Source organism: Epinephelus fuscoguttatus, linkage group LG21 (assembly GCF_011397635.1).
Source record: "Epinephelus fuscoguttatus linkage group LG21, E.fuscoguttatus.final_Chr_v1".
Taxonomy (NCBI): Eukaryota; Metazoa; Chordata; class Actinopteri; order Perciformes; family Serranidae; genus Epinephelus; species Epinephelus fuscoguttatus.
Genome location: NC_064772.1, coordinates 22,529,074 through 22,552,105, shown reverse-complemented (window position 1 = coordinate 22,552,105; position 23,032 = coordinate 22,529,074). Strand labels below are relative to the sequence as shown.

At 42.0% G+C, this 23,032-nt stretch overlaps 1 protein-coding gene across 1 annotated transcript in view; it reads left to right on the top strand.

Annotated features, from left to right (window-relative positions):
- The window catches only part of trpa1b (transient receptor potential cation channel, subfamily A, member 1b), a 32,810-nt gene extending 11,025 nt beyond the window's left edge, over positions 1-21,785 (top strand). Inside the window, exons 10-29 of the mRNA XM_049565000.1 lie at positions 87-135; positions 3,066-3,165; positions 3,259-3,359; positions 4,871-5,046; positions 6,326-6,490; positions 8,205-8,319; positions 8,569-8,735; positions 10,158-10,248; positions 10,386-10,445; positions 10,535-10,627; positions 14,066-14,136; positions 14,293-14,449; positions 14,566-14,655; positions 16,464-16,633; positions 16,728-16,857; positions 17,739-17,921; positions 18,724-18,792; positions 19,029-19,130; positions 19,253-19,371; positions 19,723-21,785. Coding sequence (XP_049420957.1) covers positions 87-135; positions 3,066-3,165; positions 3,259-3,359; positions 4,871-5,046; positions 6,326-6,490; positions 8,205-8,319; positions 8,569-8,735; positions 10,158-10,248; positions 10,386-10,445; positions 10,535-10,627; positions 14,066-14,136; positions 14,293-14,449; positions 14,566-14,655; positions 16,464-16,633; positions 16,728-16,857; positions 17,739-17,921; positions 18,724-18,792; positions 19,029-19,130; positions 19,253-19,371; positions 19,723-19,936 — 2,422 coding nt within the window. The 3' untranslated portion in view covers positions 19,937-21,785. The remainder of the gene's footprint in view (positions 1-86; positions 136-3,065; positions 3,166-3,258; positions 3,360-4,870; positions 5,047-6,325; positions 6,491-8,204; positions 8,320-8,568; positions 8,736-10,157; positions 10,249-10,385; positions 10,446-10,534; positions 10,628-14,065; positions 14,137-14,292; positions 14,450-14,565; positions 14,656-16,463; positions 16,634-16,727; positions 16,858-17,738; positions 17,922-18,723; positions 18,793-19,028; positions 19,131-19,252; positions 19,372-19,722) is intronic.
- Positions 21,786-23,032: the final 1,247 nt, after the last annotated feature.

The window sequence follows — 23,032 nt, the reverse complement described above, 5'->3', positions numbered from 1 at the left end:
CGTCCTTACTTAACATCTCACGGCATTGACTCACATGTCGTGTGTGCTGTGTGACTGGTTTACGACATCTGTGTTTACTTTTCCAGGGCTACAATATTCGACCACACAGAGCTGGCAAAGTACCTCATTTCTTTGGTAAATAAGGCACACATACACACACACACACACACACACACACACACACACAAACACACACAAACAGAGCCAACAGCTGCTACTCACAGGACGTTCCCTACATTAATAACAGGGACTTTGTTATAAATCTCTTGCCTTGAGTGCAGAAATTGCATTAAAGTCAGCAAAACTGCTTTTTTATGTCTTAAATGCTCCATTTGTGCAAATTAAAAGGCAAATCATGAACTTTTCCATCTGTGCAGAGGGCTGTCCTCACTGCTCCTTGGATTCAATTGGGTCACCCGGCCATTACACTATGTTTGCAAGTTCAAACACACCTTGTCTTAGTAAATGTTGAGGGTGCTACCCATTGTTTGTAGACCATCTGTCACCATCTGTTGCACCTCATAGACCGTTTCAACAGAAGTGCGTTGCCAGGAGAAAGCCAGGGGTCCAAGTTTATCTCCTGTCAACTCATTCTGTAAGCAAACACAGCAACAGGAAATAAACTCATACACACTGAGCATGTTTGTCTTTGAAATCATGAAATGGCCTGCAGACACTGACATCACTTGGCACCACATGGAAGCTAATTGGTTTGAGATTTGGCTCTGTGTTTGGTTTTAATATGTTGGAAAAACCAACCAATCAGGGCAGTAAAGAGATAACTCTTCAAGTGCTTTCATACCTGCCCTGTTTGGTTCAGTTTCATCAAACTCAAGTTCATTTGCCCCTTAGTGCGGTTCGTTTGGGCAGGTGTGAACACAGCAATCACACTCGGGTGCTCACCAAAACAACCTGACCAAGACCTTCTTGAAAAGGTAATCTGGGTCCGGTTACAAACGAACTCTGTGGCGGTTCGTTTGTGTTCGTGTTCCGACCTTGATCCAAACCAACTGCAGTCAAATGACACATTGTTTGGGTTAAACATGACCATGTTACAGTCCTGGACACAGTTGGGTAAGGGTCACTTTAAAAGTAATCAAATTACTTTACTGCATTACTTTTTTGAAAAGGAACCAGTTAATTTACTGCATTACTCCCTGAGTAAAGTAACTCAAGTACTTTTAAAGTACTTCCAACGTTACTCCCTGAGAAAAGTAACTCAAGCACTTTTAAAGTACTTTTGAGTATTCTACATTTCCTATTGGGCAATGGACCACAGGGCGCTAAGCCTACATTTTTTTGTCTCCAAAATTAAAGTTATGGACCACTTGCCCTTCACTGAGATCCAATTCTCCCATCACAGCCGTCACTTTGACCAGTAGAAACACAGAACGATCTGCTGCCGTAGACAACTGTATGTACCGTAATATTTCCTCTAGGGATGTTACCACGCAGAGCAGGAAATGATGGTGTGAAACAGCAGAGGCACTTTGTCAACCTGCTGAGTACTGCCATTAGCATCAAGCTAGCAAACAATGTTACGTCCTCATAATGGAGACTGTCATAAAGTAATAACATTAACAAATAGTGGCGGGGCTTTTACTCGCCACAACTGCAGAGGCTCCCAGCTTCATCTGAAACTGACTGACGGCAATTATGCAACTTAGTAACAAACTGAGTCCCTGATTCAGACCAAAGCAAGACAACTCTAGGTCTGTTGTTTATTTAATTATTGTATATTTCAGAATCATTCACATTTTAACTTCTCAAAAATACAACGTTGCTTCTTGTCCCCTTCCTCGTCGGATGTTTCCATCTTTGCCTTTTATATAAAAATGTACTAATTTATGTCACTAAAAAAGATTTTGATGTTGCTATGTCTACCAAGTTTTGATTAGCTCAAGCTAGCAGGCTAACAAGGTTAATGTTAGCTGAATGAGCTGCTTGAGAACATTGCATATTGCTGACTTTTTAGCATCCTCATCATGATTCATGTACAAGAGAAGAGGAAAATAGCAAAGTTCTTGTACTGCAGGGTAGAGTAGTGCTAACATTCAAAGTATTTAACTATGTCAGCGGACTAGTGCATTTGTTTGTGAACGCTATTTCCAATAATGTTTGCTTGAGCTGCTGGAGTCTAAACTTCTCCAAATTTAGCAAATTTAAGCAGGATATAGCTGCTAACAATAGCTAACATCTGTTTCTGTTTAGCTTCTGTTTCATTGATATATCGGCTAGTAGATGTGCTAGATGTGAATGGGGGTTTCTCTGAAAGGAATCTGTAACTCAAGAAAATGATTTAATGATATGCACTTTTGCTTTGGAAGTAACTTCCAAATTGAACTTGATGCAGACAAGCCAGCTCGCAAACATCAGATTGTTTTGGTGTTTTCAAATGAAGATGTTCCCTGGCTCTACTTTGACAAAGCTGTTGCTTAGACTTGCTCAGGGATCAGCTGGCTCTCTGAATGTGGTTGTCGCTTATAGTATCTGGACACTTTCTTGTGCTTCGTTCGCCAGAGTTCACTTGTTCTCTGTATGTTAGGAGGACGCGTATCACTTGGTTAGCCTACAGCTGGAGCAAAGACATCAATAAAGTCTAACTTAATTAAAGCAGACAAACACACTGTTTAATCCATTCTTTACACTTCTGCTGTTGTATTTCCCCGTGCCTTGTTATGGCTGCTCCGCTTGAAAATCTTAAAAATCAATATCCAAAATTTATCTAATGTTCATTTCATTATCCGTGAAATTGTGCAAGCGACACATGCCACATTACACACCTCACATTACACATCTGATGTGACATTATGGGAAACTCAGGGGGCTTTATTTGCTCTGTAAAACAGCACCCTGCTCCTGGTTTGTTCAGTATAACAGTGCACTGTGCTCTCTCCATGCAAACTCCACTCGGGTTTAACAAACATGTGAAATGCAACGTAGAATTTAATACACTGCTAATTTTCCACAGTCTCATTTGTTTGGAATAATTGCAGCAATGTGTGTTAAAATTAATGCGGTAATTAATGAGGTAATTTTAAGCTTTTAGTACACTGTTTCCTCAGGGTGCAGACCTTAACAGCATTGATTGTAAAGGACACTCTCCCTTGCTGTTGGCTACGAGCTGTGGAGCGTGGAAAACTGTGGCTCTGCTCCTGTCCAAAGGTGAGTACTGTACCTCACCCCAGCAATGCTCATATTATTTATAAAATGCCGGATAATGAAGGTTGTACATGTGCATATGTTTAAATCTTTTAGGGGCAAATGTAAATGTGAAAGACAGATGTGGTTGCAACTTCCTTCACCTGGCCATTCTCCAGCCGAAGGGTCTGAAAAACCTGCCAGAGGAAGTACTGCAGGTAGCCTCAATCAATACAGCCTGTTTGTGACTCATCAAATGCACTGCATGCTGCTCAGACAAAGATGTCATTAAGATTGGAATTTAATTACTGCAATGTCCTTGATCAATTTGCCTTGAGTATGTATTCAGGGCCCGGATGATGAAGTTCATTATACTCTCACTAAGCCAGATGATCCTTTAAAACATTGTAAGCTTTACCTAAAGCTACAGTGATGGCTTCACAATGAGCCACAGAGGAAGGCTGATAGATTTACACTTGGTAGTTGTTTACAGGATATGAATGGAGTCTCTCTGTACCTGTGTTCAAATATTATTATTTATATAATCTCAGCATGTGTATGAGTGTCGGTGTACACTCACCAGCCACTTTATTAGGTACACCAAATCCATGATGCGAATCTCTTAATTTAAGAAACCAGTTTGAGATGATTTAAGCTTTGTGACATGGTGCGTTATCCTGCTGGAAGTAGCCATCAGAAGATGGGTACACTGTGGTCATAAAGGGATGGACACGGTCAGCAACAATACTCAGGTAGGCTGTGGTGTTTAAACCATGCTCAGTTGGTACTAAGGGGCCCAAAGTGTGCCAAGAAAATATCCCCCACACCATTACACCACCACCAGCAGCCTGAACCGTTGATACAAGGCAGGATGGATCCATGCTTTCATGTTGTTTACACCAAATTCTGACCCTACCATCTGAATGTTGCAGCAGAAATCCATCTCATCAGACCAGGCAACGTTTTTCCAATCTTCTATTGTCCAGTTTTGGTGAGCCTGTGTGAACTGTAGTCTCAGTTTCCTGTTGTTAGCTGACAGGAGTGGCACCTGGTGTGGTCTTCTGCTGCTGTAGCCCATCTGCTTCAAGGTTGGACGTGTTGTTGGTTCAGAGATGGTCTTCTGCAGACCTTGGTTGTAACCAGTGGTTATTTGAGTTACTGTTGCCTTTCTATCATCTTGAACCAGTCTGGCCATTCTCCTCTGACCTCTGGCATCAACAAGGCATTTTCACCCAGAGAACTGCTGCTCACTGGATATTGTCTCTTTTTGGGACCATCCTCTGTAAACCCTAGAGATGGTTGTGTGTGAAAATCCCAGTAGATCAGCAGTTTCTGAAATACTCAGACCAGCCCGTCTGGCACCAACAACCATGCCACGCTCAAAGACACTTAAATCCCCTTTCTTCCCCATTCTGATGCTCAGTTTGAACTTGAGCAGGTTGTCTTGACCATGTCTACATGCCTACATACATTGAGTTGCTGCCTCATGATTGGCTGATTAGCTATTTGTGTTAAAGAGCAGTTGAACAGGTGTACCTAATAAAGTGGCTGGTTAGTGTATGTTTATGTGCATAACTGTAGCCATGGTAAAAGTTACATACAGTATGTGCCCTTTATGTTGCTGCAGCAAACTTTGGTCTTTTACATTTGTGCTTTGTTTAATACACAAATTAATAATACATTGTAATGTCTGAGTACATAAATGTGTTTGTAATGTGTCTAACTTCAGACGAGCAGTGTGAAGGCACTGCTGAGCTGTGAGGATAATGAGGGCTGCACGCCACTGCACTACGCCTGCAGACTGGGTATCCATGACTCTGTGAAGAACATGCTGGGCCTCTCGGGGCAGGTCGGCCTCGAATGCAAGTCCAAGGACAAGAAGTCTGCCCTGCACTTTGCTGCCCAGTGAGTTCGATTGGTCCCCGAGGGCATGACTTTCCATACCACTGGCTTAAACAATGCTGATTTGACCTGAATTTCACTCGAAGTTGCTCCAAGTTTGCAAATTTGATCAAAGAAGTGCCAGGAATGTCACTGCTGTTGACAGTGACAAGTTTGGCATGCAGTGTATATACTTTATTTTATTTCTGTATATTTTGTTGTTTTAAAGCTACAACAATCAATTTGCAGAGAAGCAGCAAACACAGAAGAATTTCATACTTTTTATGCTGGGGAAAACAGCTTTATTATAAAGGGGGGAAGGGTAGCTACATATCTTCCTTGTCTTTAAATCCCAGTAGTTATTCTGAAACAAATGTTGTCTATTGATCAATGATACCACAAGAGTATAAAATATTAATCAAAAATGGCTCCTCAGAGGACTTTGAGTTATGATCTTCCTTAAGCCAAGACTTTTATCTATGTAATTGAACAAAAGTGGTCAGATGAAAAATGAGTGTGCCTACATTTATTCAGGTCAGCTTTATTTATATGAAGCTCATTTCATTCACAATTAAATGCAACACAAAGTGCTTCACATTTTACATTTAAAACTGTCTCCTCGCTGCTCCGTTGTTTTAATCTGTCAGGCCATTTCTGTGCTCGGAAGCCTTTTGATGATTAATGGCTGTGACATACCTATTATACAGTGACCCAAAGGAGCTGTCACAAGAATAGAATTCAATTAGCGATGCATGTGAGAAGAAATGTCACTAATAGAGTGAAATGAGCAGACATTCAACAACATTGTTATCGATTTTTCTATCATGTACACCTATGTCATTAGAATTAGAGGGCAAATGAAGGCCGCACAGTGATATCATACACTAACTCTTACAGACACCTCATTCGCTTTCCCCACTGGTCCTACTGCACCGACACAAAGTGCTGCTGACCTTCTTTAAAACGTTCAGAGACAAAGAAAGATCATGGCAAGCCAGTGTGTCACTTCTGTTTATGTCCTCTCGGAGCTTGCAGCACCATCAGACATTAACATTCCCCGACAGTTTTTGACAATATTTTACCAACAGGTTCAAGACCTGCAACAGCAGTTTTAAGTGTTTTTTTGAGCAAGATACTCAATCGCCAAGATAAACTGTGCTGTAACTGCCCTTGGATCTCTTGCTTTGCTGTGCTGTGGTCCTTGCACAGAAAGCATTTCTATTTCAGAGATCAACAGATCAGAGCAGTGAAAAAAAAGTTCCACCATAACGTACTGCCTCTCCTCATCCCTCTCTTCTTTAAGGTATGGGCGCATCAATACGTGTCAGAGATTACTGGAGACCATCACAGACTCTCGTCTGCTAAATGAAGGTGACGAGCGAGGCCTGACACCGCTCCATTTGGCTTCAAAAGAGGGGCACACCAAGGTGGTACAACTGTTGCTGCGCAAAGGAGCTCTCTTTCACTGGTAAACATGTGTGCATACAGGGACAAACATTAAACGTACAAACTGTAAATACAAAAGCATGATGTGATAACCTGTCATCTATGTTCTGTTTAGCTATACTTACCAACCCACAGTTGTTGCAATGTCATCAGGGGCGATAGATGGATCAAGTAAAGATAATTGGTTAATGCAGATTACTGTATAGGCACTTAGACTCTACAGCAGGGATACTCAACTTGCCTTGCCCAGGGACCAATTTTGCAAAATGACAAGAGGCAGCAAATGCCCATAGGTTAGGTGTACGCAGGGGTGTTTCTAGGATTTAAGGACATTCATGTTATGGCACTTCGATTTTGGACCAAAAAGCAAGCACAACCTGGATACAGAGAAAGGTTTAGGACAGTTTATAGTGAAATGTTGCTGGAGGGCTGAAGACTTGGCTGAGGCAATCAGGAGTCTGGCTGAGCGGGGCAGACAGAAGAATTGATGGCCGAACAATCTGATTGGGTAGCAAGGGACTGAGACGAAGCGGGTCATGGTAGATTCTCTGGTGGAGTAGGTGTGGAGAATCTGAGACAGAGAAAACAAATTAGCCGATGCCCAAAAAACACCAAAAAAGCAAACCAGCAAAAAATTCACAGAAAGATGGCCTTGACGTCTGTACCACATGGGAGACTGAATGATCTGGCAGGGTCTGTAAAGTCTGAGCCAGGGTTTTGTACAGTGGTGGCTTAGTTGGTGGATGAGGTACAGGTGAGTAGGACCAGCAGCTGCAGAGGATCAGGTGGATTGGCAGGAGGAGGGAACCAACAGTCCACGCCCAGGAACACACAGAGACAGACAAACATGAAACACCAGGAAGGGGAAACAACAGGAAAGACAAGGAAAGCGACAGGCAAAGCCAAACTTTGACAATTCGGGGCTTAGCATGGACCTCTGTTGGCAGGTTCCAGGGATCCTCCTTGACACATTTTTGATACACAAGCTCTATTTTGATGTTGTTTATGCACTCCGGTACCTTCTTTCCATTACAGGTACAAAAATCCCCAATGTTAATCAGTGTATCTTAATTGGAAATTAGAAAATGGTTTGGGGGGCCACCTGGCACCCTATCGTGGGTTAGATTTGGCCCATAAGCTGAGTATCACTGCTCTACAGGGAGATTTTGTAATCGAGGGGCGTCTGCCTTGAGTAGCAGATATATCTCCCCATGGGGTCCGGACACTGGTGGTGGCTGATGAGCCTGATGAGGCTGATGAAGCTGATGAGTCTGCAAAGACTAGAAGGTGATGGGGAGGTGACAGGTGTGCACAACTTCAGTTTGGACATACTAAAGACAGAAAGAGAATCCATAGCAAGATGATAAGCTAACGATGGTGTGTTGCTGTGCTATTGGTTAAATGTGATTAGCTGATTGTACAGCTGATAGCTCAGTTGATAGGTCCAGACAATAGCAGCCAGAAATTGTGACTGAGCATGTGTGTGAGGAGTAGATGGTCCGAGAAATAAATGAAAGACCTAAACATGCAAAAGTATAGTCTTCCTGAATGAGCTTTAATTAGTTGGTCATGTCTTTAAAATAATTTTACAAGTCAGAAGTTAAAGAACAACACTGTGGTCAATAACGTTGTTGCTAGAGCTCTGACCTCTTCAGACTTTCTATCTTCTCATGGCACCTCAGAAGTAGGTGAAGTTGTGCGTGAGATCTCTACTCTGCTTTGCTTCTTGCTTACAGCGATTACAAGGGGTGGACTTGTCTGCACCATGCTGCATCTGCAGGATACACACAAACTATGGATATTCTGCTGTCAGCCAATCCCAAGTTACTGGATAAAACAGATGAAGATGGGGTATGAATTAATGTATTCAAAAAAAGTTCAACATTATCCAAATCCTTGACTCATTTTGACCATTTGTGACAACAATTCTGAGACTATATGTTTATTTCTACAGTTTGTGAATAGTTAGCAGAATTCAGTATATATTCAGGTGTTTTCCAAACATTGCAGCACTAATAACTACAAGTAGCACTGAACACATCACACAAAGTTCTACAGTGAATGCAGGGTATTGTCTACTGTTATGTGCTGATATACCAGAGCACTGCCCTCCACATCGCAGCAAGAGAGGGACACGTGGCTGCAGTCAAGCTGATGCTGGCTCGGGGAGCAGAACTCACCTTAAACAAGAATGACACGTCATTCCTCCACGAAGCTCTGCAGAACGGGAGAAAAGATGTGGTCAATGCTGTAATTGACAGTGACAGGTATGATATTAATACAAGTGTCTATTCCAGAGAGGAATAAAAGTCAAGTAAAAGTAAAAGACTCATCTTAAAGGTACAGTTCATCTCAAAATTAAAAAGACGTATTATTCTTTTAACCTGCAGTGACATTTATCAGTCGAAATTGCTTTACTATGGGTTGCCAAATGTTGGAGATACTGGCTGAAGAGATGTCTGCTTTCTCTCTCTTATGGAACTAGATGGGACTCGGCTTGTGGTGCTCAAAGTGCTAAAAAAAAATATATTTAAAAAAAACTCTTCCCCTTACTTGTGAGGGATTTACGGGTACATCCCTCCCAACCCTCACCTATGGTCATGAGCTCTGGGTAGTGACAGAAAAAATGAGATCATGGATACAAGTGGCCAAAATGAGTTTCCTCCAAGGGGTGGCTGGGCTCAGCCTTTAAGATAGGGTAAGGAGCTTGGAATAGAGTTGCTGCTCCTTTGTGTCGAAAGGGGTCAGTTAAGGTGGTTCGAGCATCTGATCAGGATGCCTCCTGGGCGCCTCCTGTTAGAGGTGTTCCAGGCATGTCCCACTGGTAGGAGGCCCCAGGGCAGACCCAGAACACGCTGTAGGGATTACATATCTAATCTGGGCTGGGAATGCCTTGGGGTCCCCCAGGAGGAGCTGGAAAGCATTGCTTGGTAGAGGGACATCTGGGGTGCTTTGCTTGGCCTGCTGGCCCCACGACCTGGCCCCAGATAAGCGGATGAAAATGGATGGACTATTCTTACCAACAAACTACATCCATAAACCGTATCACCACACAGCAGGAAGCTTGCATCTACTCATGGACGAGAGGCTCAAGCTCATGACAGCATGAGCTGTAAATATTAATTTGTGCTCCTTAGCAGAGCTGTAACGTTAGCTAGCTCAGTGGTGCTAGGTGAGCTAGCAGTAGATGCACGCTTCCTTCTTCGTGGTGATATGGCCAGTGGGTGTAATTCTATAGAAAGAAAATAGTTCCTACAAGGAACTGCTTGCAACAAGGTCTGTGGATTATCCTGAGGTCATGATTTCTGGAAAGAGACAGAGTTTTTCAAATGTACTTTTTGGCGCTTTGAGCACCACAAGCTGAGTGCCATGTAGTTCCATTATATTTAAGAGAAGGCAGACATTGCTGCAGCTGATATTTCAAACACTCAGCACCTCACACCAAAACAATTTAGACGGATAAATACAACTACAGGTAAGAGGAAAAATATGTATTTTTTATTTTGGTGTGAACTGTCCCTTTAAAGTAACTTTAACACTGCAGATTGTTCCTCTAGCTGCATTCGTCATTTAAATTCTGGGAGTAGTAGTGCAGGTTGCTGTTTGAGAAGTACCACTGGGCACCACCAAGGTTCCAAAGTCTTAAGTTGTAGTGACATTAAGATTAATTTGTGCTTTTCTTTTTCCAGATCTACTGAGGCTTTGAGCCTGTTCACCCCCAGCTCTGGCCAGCGAAGTCCCATACTAGACATGATTGAGTTTCTGCCCGAGACCTACAAGGTTTGCCATAGGCAAAGAAAAAAAAAGTCCTCATAAGATGTCTCTCTCTGCAATTCGCTGTCAGTTCTAGTTTAGCATTCAGCAAGTGTAAAGCCCTTTGATTCTCTGTCACTGTCTGTCTCTGTTTTCTTCAATAGCACCTGTTGGACCGCTGTGTGACAGAATCGGATGATGATCACAACAGTCCTGACTATCATGTAACTCACCAACAAGTTGCATTATAAAAACAGTACTGTATAGAGTAGATGCCAGGCAAAAAAAATTAACAATATTTTATGTGTTGTAGATTGAATATAATTTCGCATGGCTCCAAGCTCCCCTTTCAAAGAGGAGCAAAACTGAAATCAAAATGAGGATTCAGCCACTAGCTGCACTCAACGTAAGCAACTTTAATTTTGTTTCTCAAATATGGTTTTATATCAGTGAAATGCAAGTTTTCTACTTCCCTATGACTGATGAGTATTAAAGTTAGATTGCTGTCACACATCAGCGTCTGATGAGGCTCTGTAGGCTCACCACTCACCTTTATATATCCAGGGGCTCACATTTTACATGTACTGTACAGGCTCGTGTGATCAGGATTAGGATATTCATCCATAAGGGACAGTGGTGACACTTTTCTGCAGTAAGAGTTCCAGCTATATAGCCAAGGTTGGTGGCTTTGTCAGATTGTTATTCCTCTGGCTGCCATGAAAGGTTACAAAAGAACATATCCCAGCTGTCACTGCCCTCCAGGGAGAGAGGCCTCAGAGCAGCAGGCTAGCAAACTGCAGTGTGGAAAGGGCGAGGCCCGCTGCTCGGTGCAGACTGTGGATCAGTCTTTCTCCTCAACCCCGACGAGGGGCCACTTGGAAATGAGCTGTGAGGTCAAGCTGCTGCTTTCCTGTTAACACCACCATACATACATGTTTATGAACAAGCTGCTAAATGTGGTCCCAGTGGTCAACACCTTTTATCAGGCAGAGCTGTTACCTGTCAGCAGTGGATAAATCAGGGGACAGCTTATGGGAAGATGAGACAGGGTCACAATGTCAGCTCATCACTGAGTGATAGGCATGTGTGACAGGGGATTTTTGTCTTCTTTAAAGGCGTGAGCTAGCTAAGCCTATGCACAGAATAAAAAATGTTTTAACATTTTGTCAACATACATCTATGGCCTGGCCCCTTTTTCTCTAAATTCTTGCTGACCTTCAATAGTGATAGTTTGGGCCGGTCCCAAAACCCACACTTCCTCTAGAAACACCCACTTGCACTTTGTTGTGCACATTCACGTTTAGGCAAGTGGTGTCCCAAAACAGAATTGAGGTAGTGGAAGTGGTTTCAAACACTTAAAACCCGCCCTAGATTGCAAGGGAGCCCAGATCCACACTTGAAATTTTGCTCAGCAACTTCAGTACGTTTTGGAAAACAATTTTTTACTGTGCGATCGGAATGGAGGCTACACAAACAACAGATGGCTGGACTAGCGTCAACTCATCAGCAACTTGGTTGAACACAGCGTCAAAATATTTAAACAAATGGACATACCTGAACAAAATCGATCAGAACTAGAAGACATTGTAGGGCACTCAATACCAAGTGGAAGATTTAAGGGGTAGAAATGGGACAGGCCCTTAGTCTTGAGTCTCCCTGGCTAGGCTAGCTATAGATTTGAAATCCATAAAAGGAAAAGTTTCAGAGGAAAAAAGATAATTTGATAGTGCATGGGAAGTTTTGTTTGCTTTCACTGCCATCACTGCAAACTTTAGGTACAAAAAAATCACCATCTTGTGACAGAACATGTTACATAATGTGATTTTGCCAAGTAGGACATGCCCCCGGATCATCATCCCACATCACGTTCCTCATGTTCCTCGGCCAACATTGCAATCAACCAATCACAGCCATCTGACATCATCAGTGTGCTGCTCCTGTGCTTCTTTCAAATGGGGTCATCCCTATATTCCCGGGTTCTATCTTCCCCGGGTTCTATGTTCCCCGATCAGGGAACATAGGACCCTTATTATTAAAAAGGGTTCTATGTTCCCCAGTCCCATACAAAGCGGGGAACATAGGACCCTTTTTAATAATAAGGGTTCTATGTTCCCCACTTTTCCCCAAAAGGACCTGGGAAACATAGGCCCTTTTTTTTAAAAAAGGGTCCTAACCCCCTAACCCTAACCCTAACCCCTTTTTCTCAAAAGGGTCCTATGTTCCCTGGCAACAGCGGGGAACATAGAACCCTTTTTTTTTAAAGGGTCCTATGTTCCCCGATCCCGTACAAACGGGGAACATAGGACCCTTTTGGGGTCCCATACAAAGCGGGGAACATAGAACCCGGGGAACATAGGTACGCTCCCCTTTCAAATACCTTTGTGCTTCTTTAGCGCTAAGCTAGTTTCCCAAACTGAAGTTAATACAATTAAACAAAATCCTCAGTAACATTGCACAAAAACCTTATAAGCTACTGCAGGGTTAGTGAGTTAGCTTGCTAACTAGGTTGGCTATGCTAATGAGCAAACTTCCCAATAGACTACAATATTGTTCAAGGATAAAAGCATTTTTTAAGTTGCAAATTCCTGCAGTTAACACATGTCCCTCCTTTTTTCCATGTTGATCATGGATAGATTTGGTTAGGTTGGATCAACATAAGCAACTCTACCCAGGATCAAGATGTTAATGATGGTCCTTTATCAATATAAACAAATTACCCAGGGTCAATATGGTGATGCTAGCTCTGGATCAACATGAATAAATTATCCAGGATAAAGATGAGAACGATGGTCCTGGATCAACAAACTGATCATCCAGGGTCAAAATGACAGTGATGGTCCTGTATCAACACGAGCACTGCAATCTCGCAAAAAAAAAAAATAGTTTTGAATAAGCTGTTAAAAGGGAGGGTAAAAGCATCCTTTGCAGGTCTTTGCAACTGTAAAATGAACAATAGTTTTGGTCTATTGGCAAGCTTACTTGTTAGCATAGCCAACCTAGTTAGCAAGCTAACTCGCTAACCCTGCACATTGTTCAACATATTAATGACTGCACATTTAGACCTGTTCGGTTTCCTTTCAACATAAAGCTCAAATATATTTTACTATTTTACAGCGCCACTTTTTGTTTTGCTTTTGATAAAAGCCCCATTTTAATGTCATATTTTGTCGCAATGCACATAAAGCTAGCGTGGCATCAGCTAACTTAGCTGAATTAAAGCACAGCTAGAAACATTGGATTGGTTGATGCATCACTGCTATAAAAATGCTGCAAACTTTGAGGCCATCCACAACGACAGTTGTTGGTGTCACTTTGTAGCTTTGTGTCATTGCCTTCCATTGAAAATGACTTCCAGCCTGTTGCTGTGTTGCTTGTGGTGTGAACACAGCATAAGGAACAACCTACTTCAAGCTCCATAGAATTCATCTGCATGGAAATTCATTTTGTGATATTGGCTATTCTCATTTCACAGTTAATTCAAAATGGGTTAAATCTGCATGAGAATGTTCACAGATATGCTTTAGTGGGTGTGCTAGTCTAATAGGGCTGTGTCACATCATTGAACTAAAGGTACATTATGTAATCTTTGTTATATGGTCATTCACACAGCAACTTTCACTTCTACTTTAATAACACAGTGGCATGGTATTACAAAACCACCAGCAATCTCATCTACCACCAAATATTAGAAACACTTCCTGGCTGCTGATGTCATCCTATATTATGCCCACAGGAGATGAATAAGATGCACATACTGTACTTTAAACCTTTTAGGCTTTAGCTTTCCAGGCTGTTCTTTACCGCTTGTAGAAAATGTGCCATTATTCTGTAACCCTTTCTGCAGGCAATGGTGCAGTACAACCGCATTGAACTCCTCAACCACCCTGTCTGTAAAAAGTACCTGGCAATGAAGTGGTGCGTATTCAAGAGTGTTTTTTCTCATTCTGACATGTTGTGACTACTAATAAGAATGCAGTAAAGATGATTTGCTCTGCTGAATGCACCAAATACGAATGCATTATTTACCATCATGTCATTCTCCTAGTAAACCCTCTCTGCTTTTATCCACAGGGTGGCATATGGGAGCACGGCTCATGTGCTCAACATGTTTTTCTACCTGTTAGGCCTGCTGCCCCTCACTCACCTGATAGTGACTCTGAGGCCCAGTCTGAACACCACTGTGGAGGGCACACACAACATCATCATGGTGCACACATCTTTTCTACAGGTACAAATGACAGTGACAATCAGTATTAAAGAAGTTAAACTCCATTTGCCAAATGTATCAACATTATGATGCAATCCCCCAAGATTAAGTAAATCTCAATACCCTTCATTTTACAGCAAAGTTTGTTCTTGAGCCTCTGTATGGTGATGGTGTTGGTGATGAACGTGTACTCCATAGTGAAGGAAGTGGTGCAGATATCACAACAGGTACTGTAACTCAAGTGTCATTACCTCACATGAAGCATGAGCTCATAAATCTGCTCTGTGTGGACACACCAGCAATCAGGTGTGACGGATGAGCGGGATCGCTGAATGACCATAGTCAGAATGTCACCTCCACACTTTACCTTAGTCATTTGGATTATACCTATAGGACACTTCCACATAGACATGGTATGTAAGTAGTATACAGTTAAAATTTTGTTTGTATGAACATTTGTCTAAGAGTACATCAGGCTAGTTGAGCTGAATTAAAGGAATATTTCACCCCCCCAAATGATCATCTGTATATCAGTTGCTCACCAAGTGTTATGTGTGGAGAAAACGTATGTATGTATGTTTTTCTTGCATGCCTCCTGTGAATGAAGAATCCAGAAACAGAGAAAATTCTTGATGAACTGAGGTAAATTGGGGCCGCATTTAACAACAGCAAAACTGCATCAAAACATCTGTGTGCAAACTCTCACACTACTCCTGCACTATAATCCAAGTCTCATTTATCCAGTCATGTGTTCAGTACTTCACAAACAGAAATCCCTTTTCGATGGGGAACTAAAAGTTAACTTGTCTATGCTCTCGTAAAAGCCGGACTCCTCTGACAAAATAATAATTCAGTCAGGAACACTTTTGTCAAAGAAAACTTTATTTCCATTTGCGGTATTATATTTGGCACTATGGCTCTGTTCTGGGGCCTCTCTGCCTTTCATAGGCCTACACAGAAAGCCTCTTCCACACACCTACGTGGAAAGCCTAAGGTGAGAGCACACCTCTCTGCCCTTCCACATGCAAATGAGGAAAGCCTGAGGCAGAGAGAGCAGACCTCTCTGCCCTTCCATGTGCCTACATTGAAAGCCTAAGGCAGGGAGAGCAGCAGCAAAGGCCCCACAGGAACAGAACAGAGCAGCATCAAATATAGAGAAATGACATTGATAAGTCAGACACAGCATGAAAAGGAGCAGCTGGGGTGGAGACAGGTTGCAAAGCAGCTTGCAGAGGAAGCAGCAACAGTAGGCAGGCCAGAGCAGTTTAAATAAGGCACTCTGAATGAGATTCACCAGTTGGTTGCATAGAAAGGAATCATGTGATCTATCAGCTGACACCCTTCCATCAATCAGCTGCTCCATCAGTTGATTGGGTGAGCTGATGTAGCCGGGATGTGAGCTGAGCTTGACATCGTGCCCTGCCTGAACTAACGCTATGCTCAGTTTTTACCTTGCTGAACATGGGAGCTGCTGGTTTACTGCTACCTCGATAGGTAGTTTGTTTGTGTTATTGTGTGACTTTGGTGAATCCGAACTAACCCTTTAAAACACCAAAGTCTCACAATAACACAAACAAATTAATGGATCATACAGCAGCTCCCGTGTTTAGCGAGGTAAAATTAATATTTTTGTCAATGGAGTCTGGCTTTGAAGAGAGCATAGATAAGTTTCACTCCAAGTTCGGTTTCTGTCAGAAAGGGCTGTCTTTTGAGCAGCATATGGCTCAGTTAATGAGACTTGGATTATACATTATTATTTGTAAATGGATGTTTTGATTTAGTTTTGCTGTTGTTAGATGCGGCCCCCTATGACAATTCATCAAGAATTTTCTCATGTTCTGGATTCTTTTCACTGAAGGCAAATGATAAAAAAAACGAAACGAAGGTTTCTTTACAAATTCACTGTAACAGTAATTAATATACAAATGGTAATGATGTTTGTGGGGGGGTGAAGTATTCCTTTAAATGCCTGCCAGTTGTTGGTCTGTCTAATTATTCCATGTTTGTGATGGGTTTTTATTCTTGTCATTTAAAGCGCTGGAATTACTTCAAGGATTATTCCAACCAGAGTGACTGGTTTTCGGCAGTCTTCTCTCTTCTGTTTATCATTCCCACCATGCTCAATGTAGAGGGTTCTTTACACTGGCAAGCAGGGGCGATGGCAGTTTTATCCTCTTGGATTGGATTTCTCCTTTATCTTCAGAGGTACTGTTCACTCTGACTTAATAGTGCTATTTAAACATAATGTCTTTTTTATGGCACAGAGGCCAATAACTGGTATAATTTTCTGTTTCTCCAGGTTTGAGGGTGTTGGCATCTATGTGGTAATGTTCTGGGAGATCATGAGGACACTGTTCCGTATCGTGATGCTGTTCTTGTACCTGATGTTAGCATTCAGTTTGGCGTTCCATGCCCTGATGCTCAACCAGGTAAGAGAGCAATAATCAAGCCTCATTAAGACTAAAGCTTTGTTATTCTCTAGTGTTTTGTCATCATCAGATGTGGAAATAAGAGCGGAGTTTATACTTTGGATGGATGAAAGGCCATTTTGTTATTAAAACCAAAGGCTTTATTCTCTTGGGAGCATGAATGCACTGTGCTAAGCTAAGCTAACTGGTGGCTGGCGGTAACCTACAGAACAGACATGAGAGTGGTGTCAATTGTCATCTAAGTCTCGGCAAGAAAGCGAATAAGCACATTTCCCAAAATGTTGAATGATTCATTCAAATTGATGATGGCAGCAGTAGCGACAAGAATTTGAGAGACTGACCAAATGGCTAAGTGTGCTTCACACCTGCCCTATTGGGTTCGGTTCAATCAAACTCAAGTTTATTTGCCCCCTAAGTGCGGTTTGTTTGGGCAGGTGTGAACACAGCAATTGCACTCGGGTGCGCACCAAAACAACCGGGCCGAGACCTTGTTTAAGAGGTGGTCTCGGTGCAGTTACGAACAAATGCTGGTGCGGTTCGTTTGTGGTAAGAATGTGTTCCGACCTTGATCCGGACCAACATCCAATGCATCAAAACATTGTTTTCTAGTTGCTGCTCCTCGTTTTCAAACTGTATGGTTTGACTAAAATGAACAATGACAGCAATATAGTCCACGATGACCAGCGCTAATCTGGTCTGCTTGTATATGCTGCTGTGAGAGCACGACTCTAGGCAATTATGCAACTTTGTGACAAAATTAGTCGCTGATTCGGACCAAAGCAAGACAACTCCAGGTCTGAAAGCACCCTAAATCAACAACTGACATCATCATCTTTATTCCATGATAGATAAAACTGGTATTCTCTCTTTTTCACCCTCAGAAAGAGTTTGACAGTGTGCCGCTCTCAGTGATACAAACCTTTGTGATGATGGTCGGGGAATTGAACTACCAGAATAACTTCTTGGATGCTTATCTGAAGCGTGAGCTTCCTTTCGGTCTCCTGACTTACATCATTTTTGTGCAGTTTGTTCTGCTCATGCCAATACTTCTGGTGAACCTGATGGTAAGTGTGCTCTGACAGGGGTGGAGCCAGACGTTGTACATATTCGGGGCTTTACCTGAACCTAGGAGGGCTCGAGGGGATACTCCATCGGGGAGATTTTTTTCTCATGTATAGCAGCTATACCCAGTCTTTTACAAGACATTTGAGGTAATAGAATACCTGGAAATCTGGAAATCATTTGGGGAAAACATGACAGAAAATATGATCGTTGCTAGGAAAAAAATCATTTTGTAGAGCCGTCATCTTATTTTGCATCTAATTGTTCTCCAACTGTCTTCATCATCATCCTGAATCCATAACACAACAAATGTTGAGGATGACTCATTTTCACTCCTGCTACCTAAAAAGAGACAAAAATTATCTTTTGTTACTATTCTTTAGTTATGTAACTTAGGTAGGGTGAGATTTTGATGTGAAAAGCATTACTTATCTTGAATCCTGTTTTTGTTATACTGTGCTGAGGAAGAGTTCACAGAATTAATGTTTATCTGACAAATCTTCTACATTTAAATCCATACCAGAATAATCTGGGCTGCTCTAATTGAAAATCAAGGATCCCTAACAATGCCAAATAAATGTGGTTTTCAATACTCTGAATTGAATATTAGATGAACAGGAGAACATTTACGTACTCATCTAAGATTTCTTGAGGGAGTAGCATTGTATCTACCGTCTCTGTGCTCTGACAGCCCATTCTGTCCATTTTCATCAATATCTACTTCTCACATAAACACTACTAATTGCTACTATTGAATTTCCGGAAAGATTACATGGTTTTTATCTGTTTTTGGTCATGTTGTAGATTGGTTTAGCAGTTGGAGACATTGCGGAAGTACAAAGAAATGCTGCCCTAAAGAGAATAGGCATGCAGGTATGTATATTTTCCCTAGAGCTTTTATTCTTTTAATGTGTTTTGCATTTTCAAACATAGAAGCTATTCCCATACATCTTCTATCCTTCATATCCTGTGCCTCCCTAGACTGCTATGGCTATATTTGATGGACACATAACCACAAGCACAGCAGATGACAGTTGACTAAGTTTGTCATTACAAGGTTCCTCTTTAAAGTGGCACCTCTGACTGAAAATCTGAATTTCTGACCCCAGATTGAGCTCCACACCGCTCTGGAAGACAAGCTGCCTTATTGGTTTATGAAGCGCGTTGACAAACCCTACCTCGTCATCTACCCCAATCGCAGATGCTCCAGAGTATTCTCCATATTTACATGTTTATTCTCTATATTTGCCGCTTAAAACACTATACAACATATCAGTTTGTCTTTGCAACCTAGTTCAGTTCCCTTTCTTAACCCTTTCACTTTTGTTGACAGAACTTCATAAGGCAGCTATTCACAGGTGAGGAGGACCCAAATGACGCCTGGAATCGTCTGCAGGTCAAATCACAGGCCTGTACTATGCTGGAGGGAGAGCTCCAAAAGCAGAAGCGGAGGTAGAGAGCGCTTAACCCACATGATATCACATGAGAGTCAGATTTCTGTTCCCTGTTATCATAAAGATATGCTTACTACCAAGATCATGGACTTCAAACACAGTGAAATACCTCAAGGAATGAAACGACTGTGGTATATTAACCAATTCCATAGTAGTTTTTTATGCATGAGTGGCCCCTAGTGGTTGCAAAGAAGAACACCCTTTGACCAGGTCACACAAAGATGTGACTCACTGTATTCCTTTCTATAATAAGCACATGAACCAGTCAGCAGTGTCGCCCCCAGGACGCCTGATTATAAATCTGCTCAAGTTTAAATGAAGAGCTTCACTATGATGTTTCCCTCCTCAGAATGAAAGAGGTGTTGGGCATGATGGAGAAGCAGCACAGCCTCCTGAAGCTCATCATTCAGAAGATGGAGATCACCTCGGAGGCGGACGAGTACGACGGCCCTGTGAACGTCAGAGGCAACATGTGGCAGAGCTTGAGTAAGGCCAAACCGAGAGGGCACAGCGTATCGCGGTGGGTCCCGCTGATAAAGGCCATCGAGTCCAAAAGGAACTGAGGAGGAGGAGACAAATGTAATGTCTCAGCACACCAACAACAAGTGAATTATCACCGCATTATAAAAGCATACGTATAGCAGACATAATCATGTGATGATTGAACAATGTAATTCCTTATGCTAAGATTAAGCACTCATATCCACTTTAAATATAATGTAACAGTTAATTAAGTGCCTTTAACTGCCTTATCTTGCCTTGACTATTGTGTGGTTTGATAGGCTACTAAATATTGGTGCATAGTCAAACCTGTAGTATTAGTCGTGTTATTGTCAAACGTTTCATTGTAGACTGAAACAGTAAGTTACCCCAGTGACCCACTCATAGACACATGTTTGAAACTTATGTTGTGGTGTGTATTCAGTGTTGCCATACTATCTGAAATGTTGTAATGTGCCTTTATGTGCAACATGTGCTCTTATATCTCTAAAATATGATGCTTTGCCTTTCTTAAAAGTCAGTAAAATATCCTTAAAGTAAGAGGAATTAGTTTTTCTTGGATTAATTATCATTTTGAGGCACAGACAGAGTTTAAGGCTGCACTAAGAGCTGAGCAGACGCCTGTGGCATGTTCATTTTAACAGGGATTTCTAGGAAGAAATCAAAGCAAAATTATGTATCTCTTCACTGTATGAAATCTATACCAATATGCATGGATTTATTTATTTATTTTATTTATTTAACCTTCATTTAACCAGGAAGTCCCACTGAGATTGAAAATCTTTTACAAGAGAGACCTGGCCGAGGTAGCGGCCAATCAAAACACTGACATTGATATCAAATCTGGATATATATCTGTATGTTGAATGTATCTATATATATATGATATATCTATATATATGTGATCCATTGTTCTTCAAATAGGCTAGCTGTCCTTTTCCTTAAAATGACAGATATACCATTTTTTTGTTTGTTTGTTTGGAGGATGCAATTTAACATAGTTCCAATACAGAGTATGAGACCAACAAATTCTCACTCCGACCTCGTCACATATTGACATGCTTGGTAATAGACTTTCCACGCCCACATACGACATGCAAGGTACCCTGGGTGTGTTGGTTGTTGACGTCCTGGGGCACCGTGTCAAGCTCTGCCCGTTACATGCATTGTCTTTTTTCAAAATACACTTCTGTTTACACAGGAAATTTAACATTTACATACAGTCTCTTTCAAAATAAACACACTATGTCAGTACAACACCGTGAATCGACGTTTCTTTCCTCCAACCACGAACACACGGTTGGGTTTAGGAAAAAAGAACAGGGTTTGGCTTTAGAATCTTACGGGACACAAACACCATTCTCTCAGGTGAAAGTCTGTGTTTGTTGGACCCATCCACCACCCCTCCCACCTGACCTGGTTGGACTTTTGCCACCTTGACCTTCGTCCTTGTCCCAACGCGTTTCCCCCTGACGCCGCCAGTCGCCGTTAAAATGTAACGGCTACCTTTTTTCATTGGTTTCTGATGCCACAAGTCAAACCCAAGACCGGGCTCATGAGACTGATGTGTTGCACGGAGAGTTTAAGTTTTAAGGGAGACTCGTGGGGGCACCCATAGAACCCATTGTCATTCAGATATTTTGAGGTGAGAGTTCAAGAGACCCCTGTGAAAATGGCCTAACTTTCTAACAAGTTTTGCCGATCGGTGCAAAACCAGTGGTACCAGTGCAGGCCGTAGATTGTTTTGTTTCAAAGAATACCACTACCTTTGCTAGCTTAAAATATGAGTGAGCCACAGCCTCTTAACGACAGTGATAACTGCCTGCCATGGCCCCCTCTGGCCGTCCCTTAGGAGGTGCCACTGTGCATGTTCGATGATTGAGAGATTTTATTGCTAACCTGAAGTATGACTGAGTGTATTTGAAGTGTTTAATTTAAAGTTGGAAAAAAGGCAAGATGCATTATTTAATTAGCAGTTACCTTAATGTTTCTAATATATGACATTTATACATGCATTATGAATAACCTGTGAAGATTATATAAAGATATATAAATGATATGAACTGATTTCTGGACTCTTCGTAGTAGTGTTTGAACATGTCTGGGCTGGGCTGGGTTAATGCATGACACACTGATAGAACAACTTGATGTATTATTGCCTTTGATTTGTGCACTGCCCTCTCTTATTGCTGTCACACACCAGCTTAAAGCTTCAGTGGCAATCATGGGAATCACAGGAGGTTGGGAGAGAAACAGAGAGAGGCCTCTGACATCATGAGCCTGCACCTGTCCCTCTGCTTCTCCGGCACAGGGCCCCGATAGAGGTCGCGACCCCTGAAAGTTTCTGCTGATAGACGAAAGCTAGCGCTCCCTTCAAGTCGAGTTTTAAGTGATATTTATTACTGCTGGGCCTGAATTTAATTATTCCCAGGGCAAATACAATAACCATGTAACCATCAATTACACTGGTGTTTTAAACAATATTTTCCACTTTTACTGGAGGAGCTACATCTACTGAATGACTAATGAGCGCTCTTGTTTCATCTCAGCCTCCTTCTTGTTGACAGAGAATGAAGCAGCAGGTTGAGATATGTGTCACATAGCCAATAACTTTTTCGTGTTACGTAAAAAAAAAAAAAAAAGATGACAGCTTATGAAATGAGGAGTAAATCCAACAGCAGAATGCCTTAGCTTGCACCTTCAAGTGTGTCAGTCAGGCGATTCACCTCGCTGACGGACGCAGTGAAGGGGGGGGTGAGATGGCAGCCTGCCTGAAGCTCTCTGTCTGTCTCACCAGCACAAGGGGAACTTAATATCTCAACCTCGTGACACATCCAAGGATGAAGTTAAGCATCCCTCCAAGGTCCAGCTGATGTCAGGGCTTCTTGTGCATGGAAGAGCGGGATTGTGGGAAGCATGGGAATGTGTCCTTGGATTAGAGAGCATTCTTGTTCTGTGAAAGAGGGAAATTTGAGCAGTGGAAAAATGCAGAGCACTTCAAAATCACAGTGACTTTCATTATGACACTGAAAAATTGAAAAGGAAAATCAATATAAAGAAGTAATGAACAAGTACACTAGGTTTTAAAAGATATGAGCAGTTTAGACGGCTGGACTTGAGCCAGCTGTTTGGAATAATTTACACACCGTCCTGGGAAC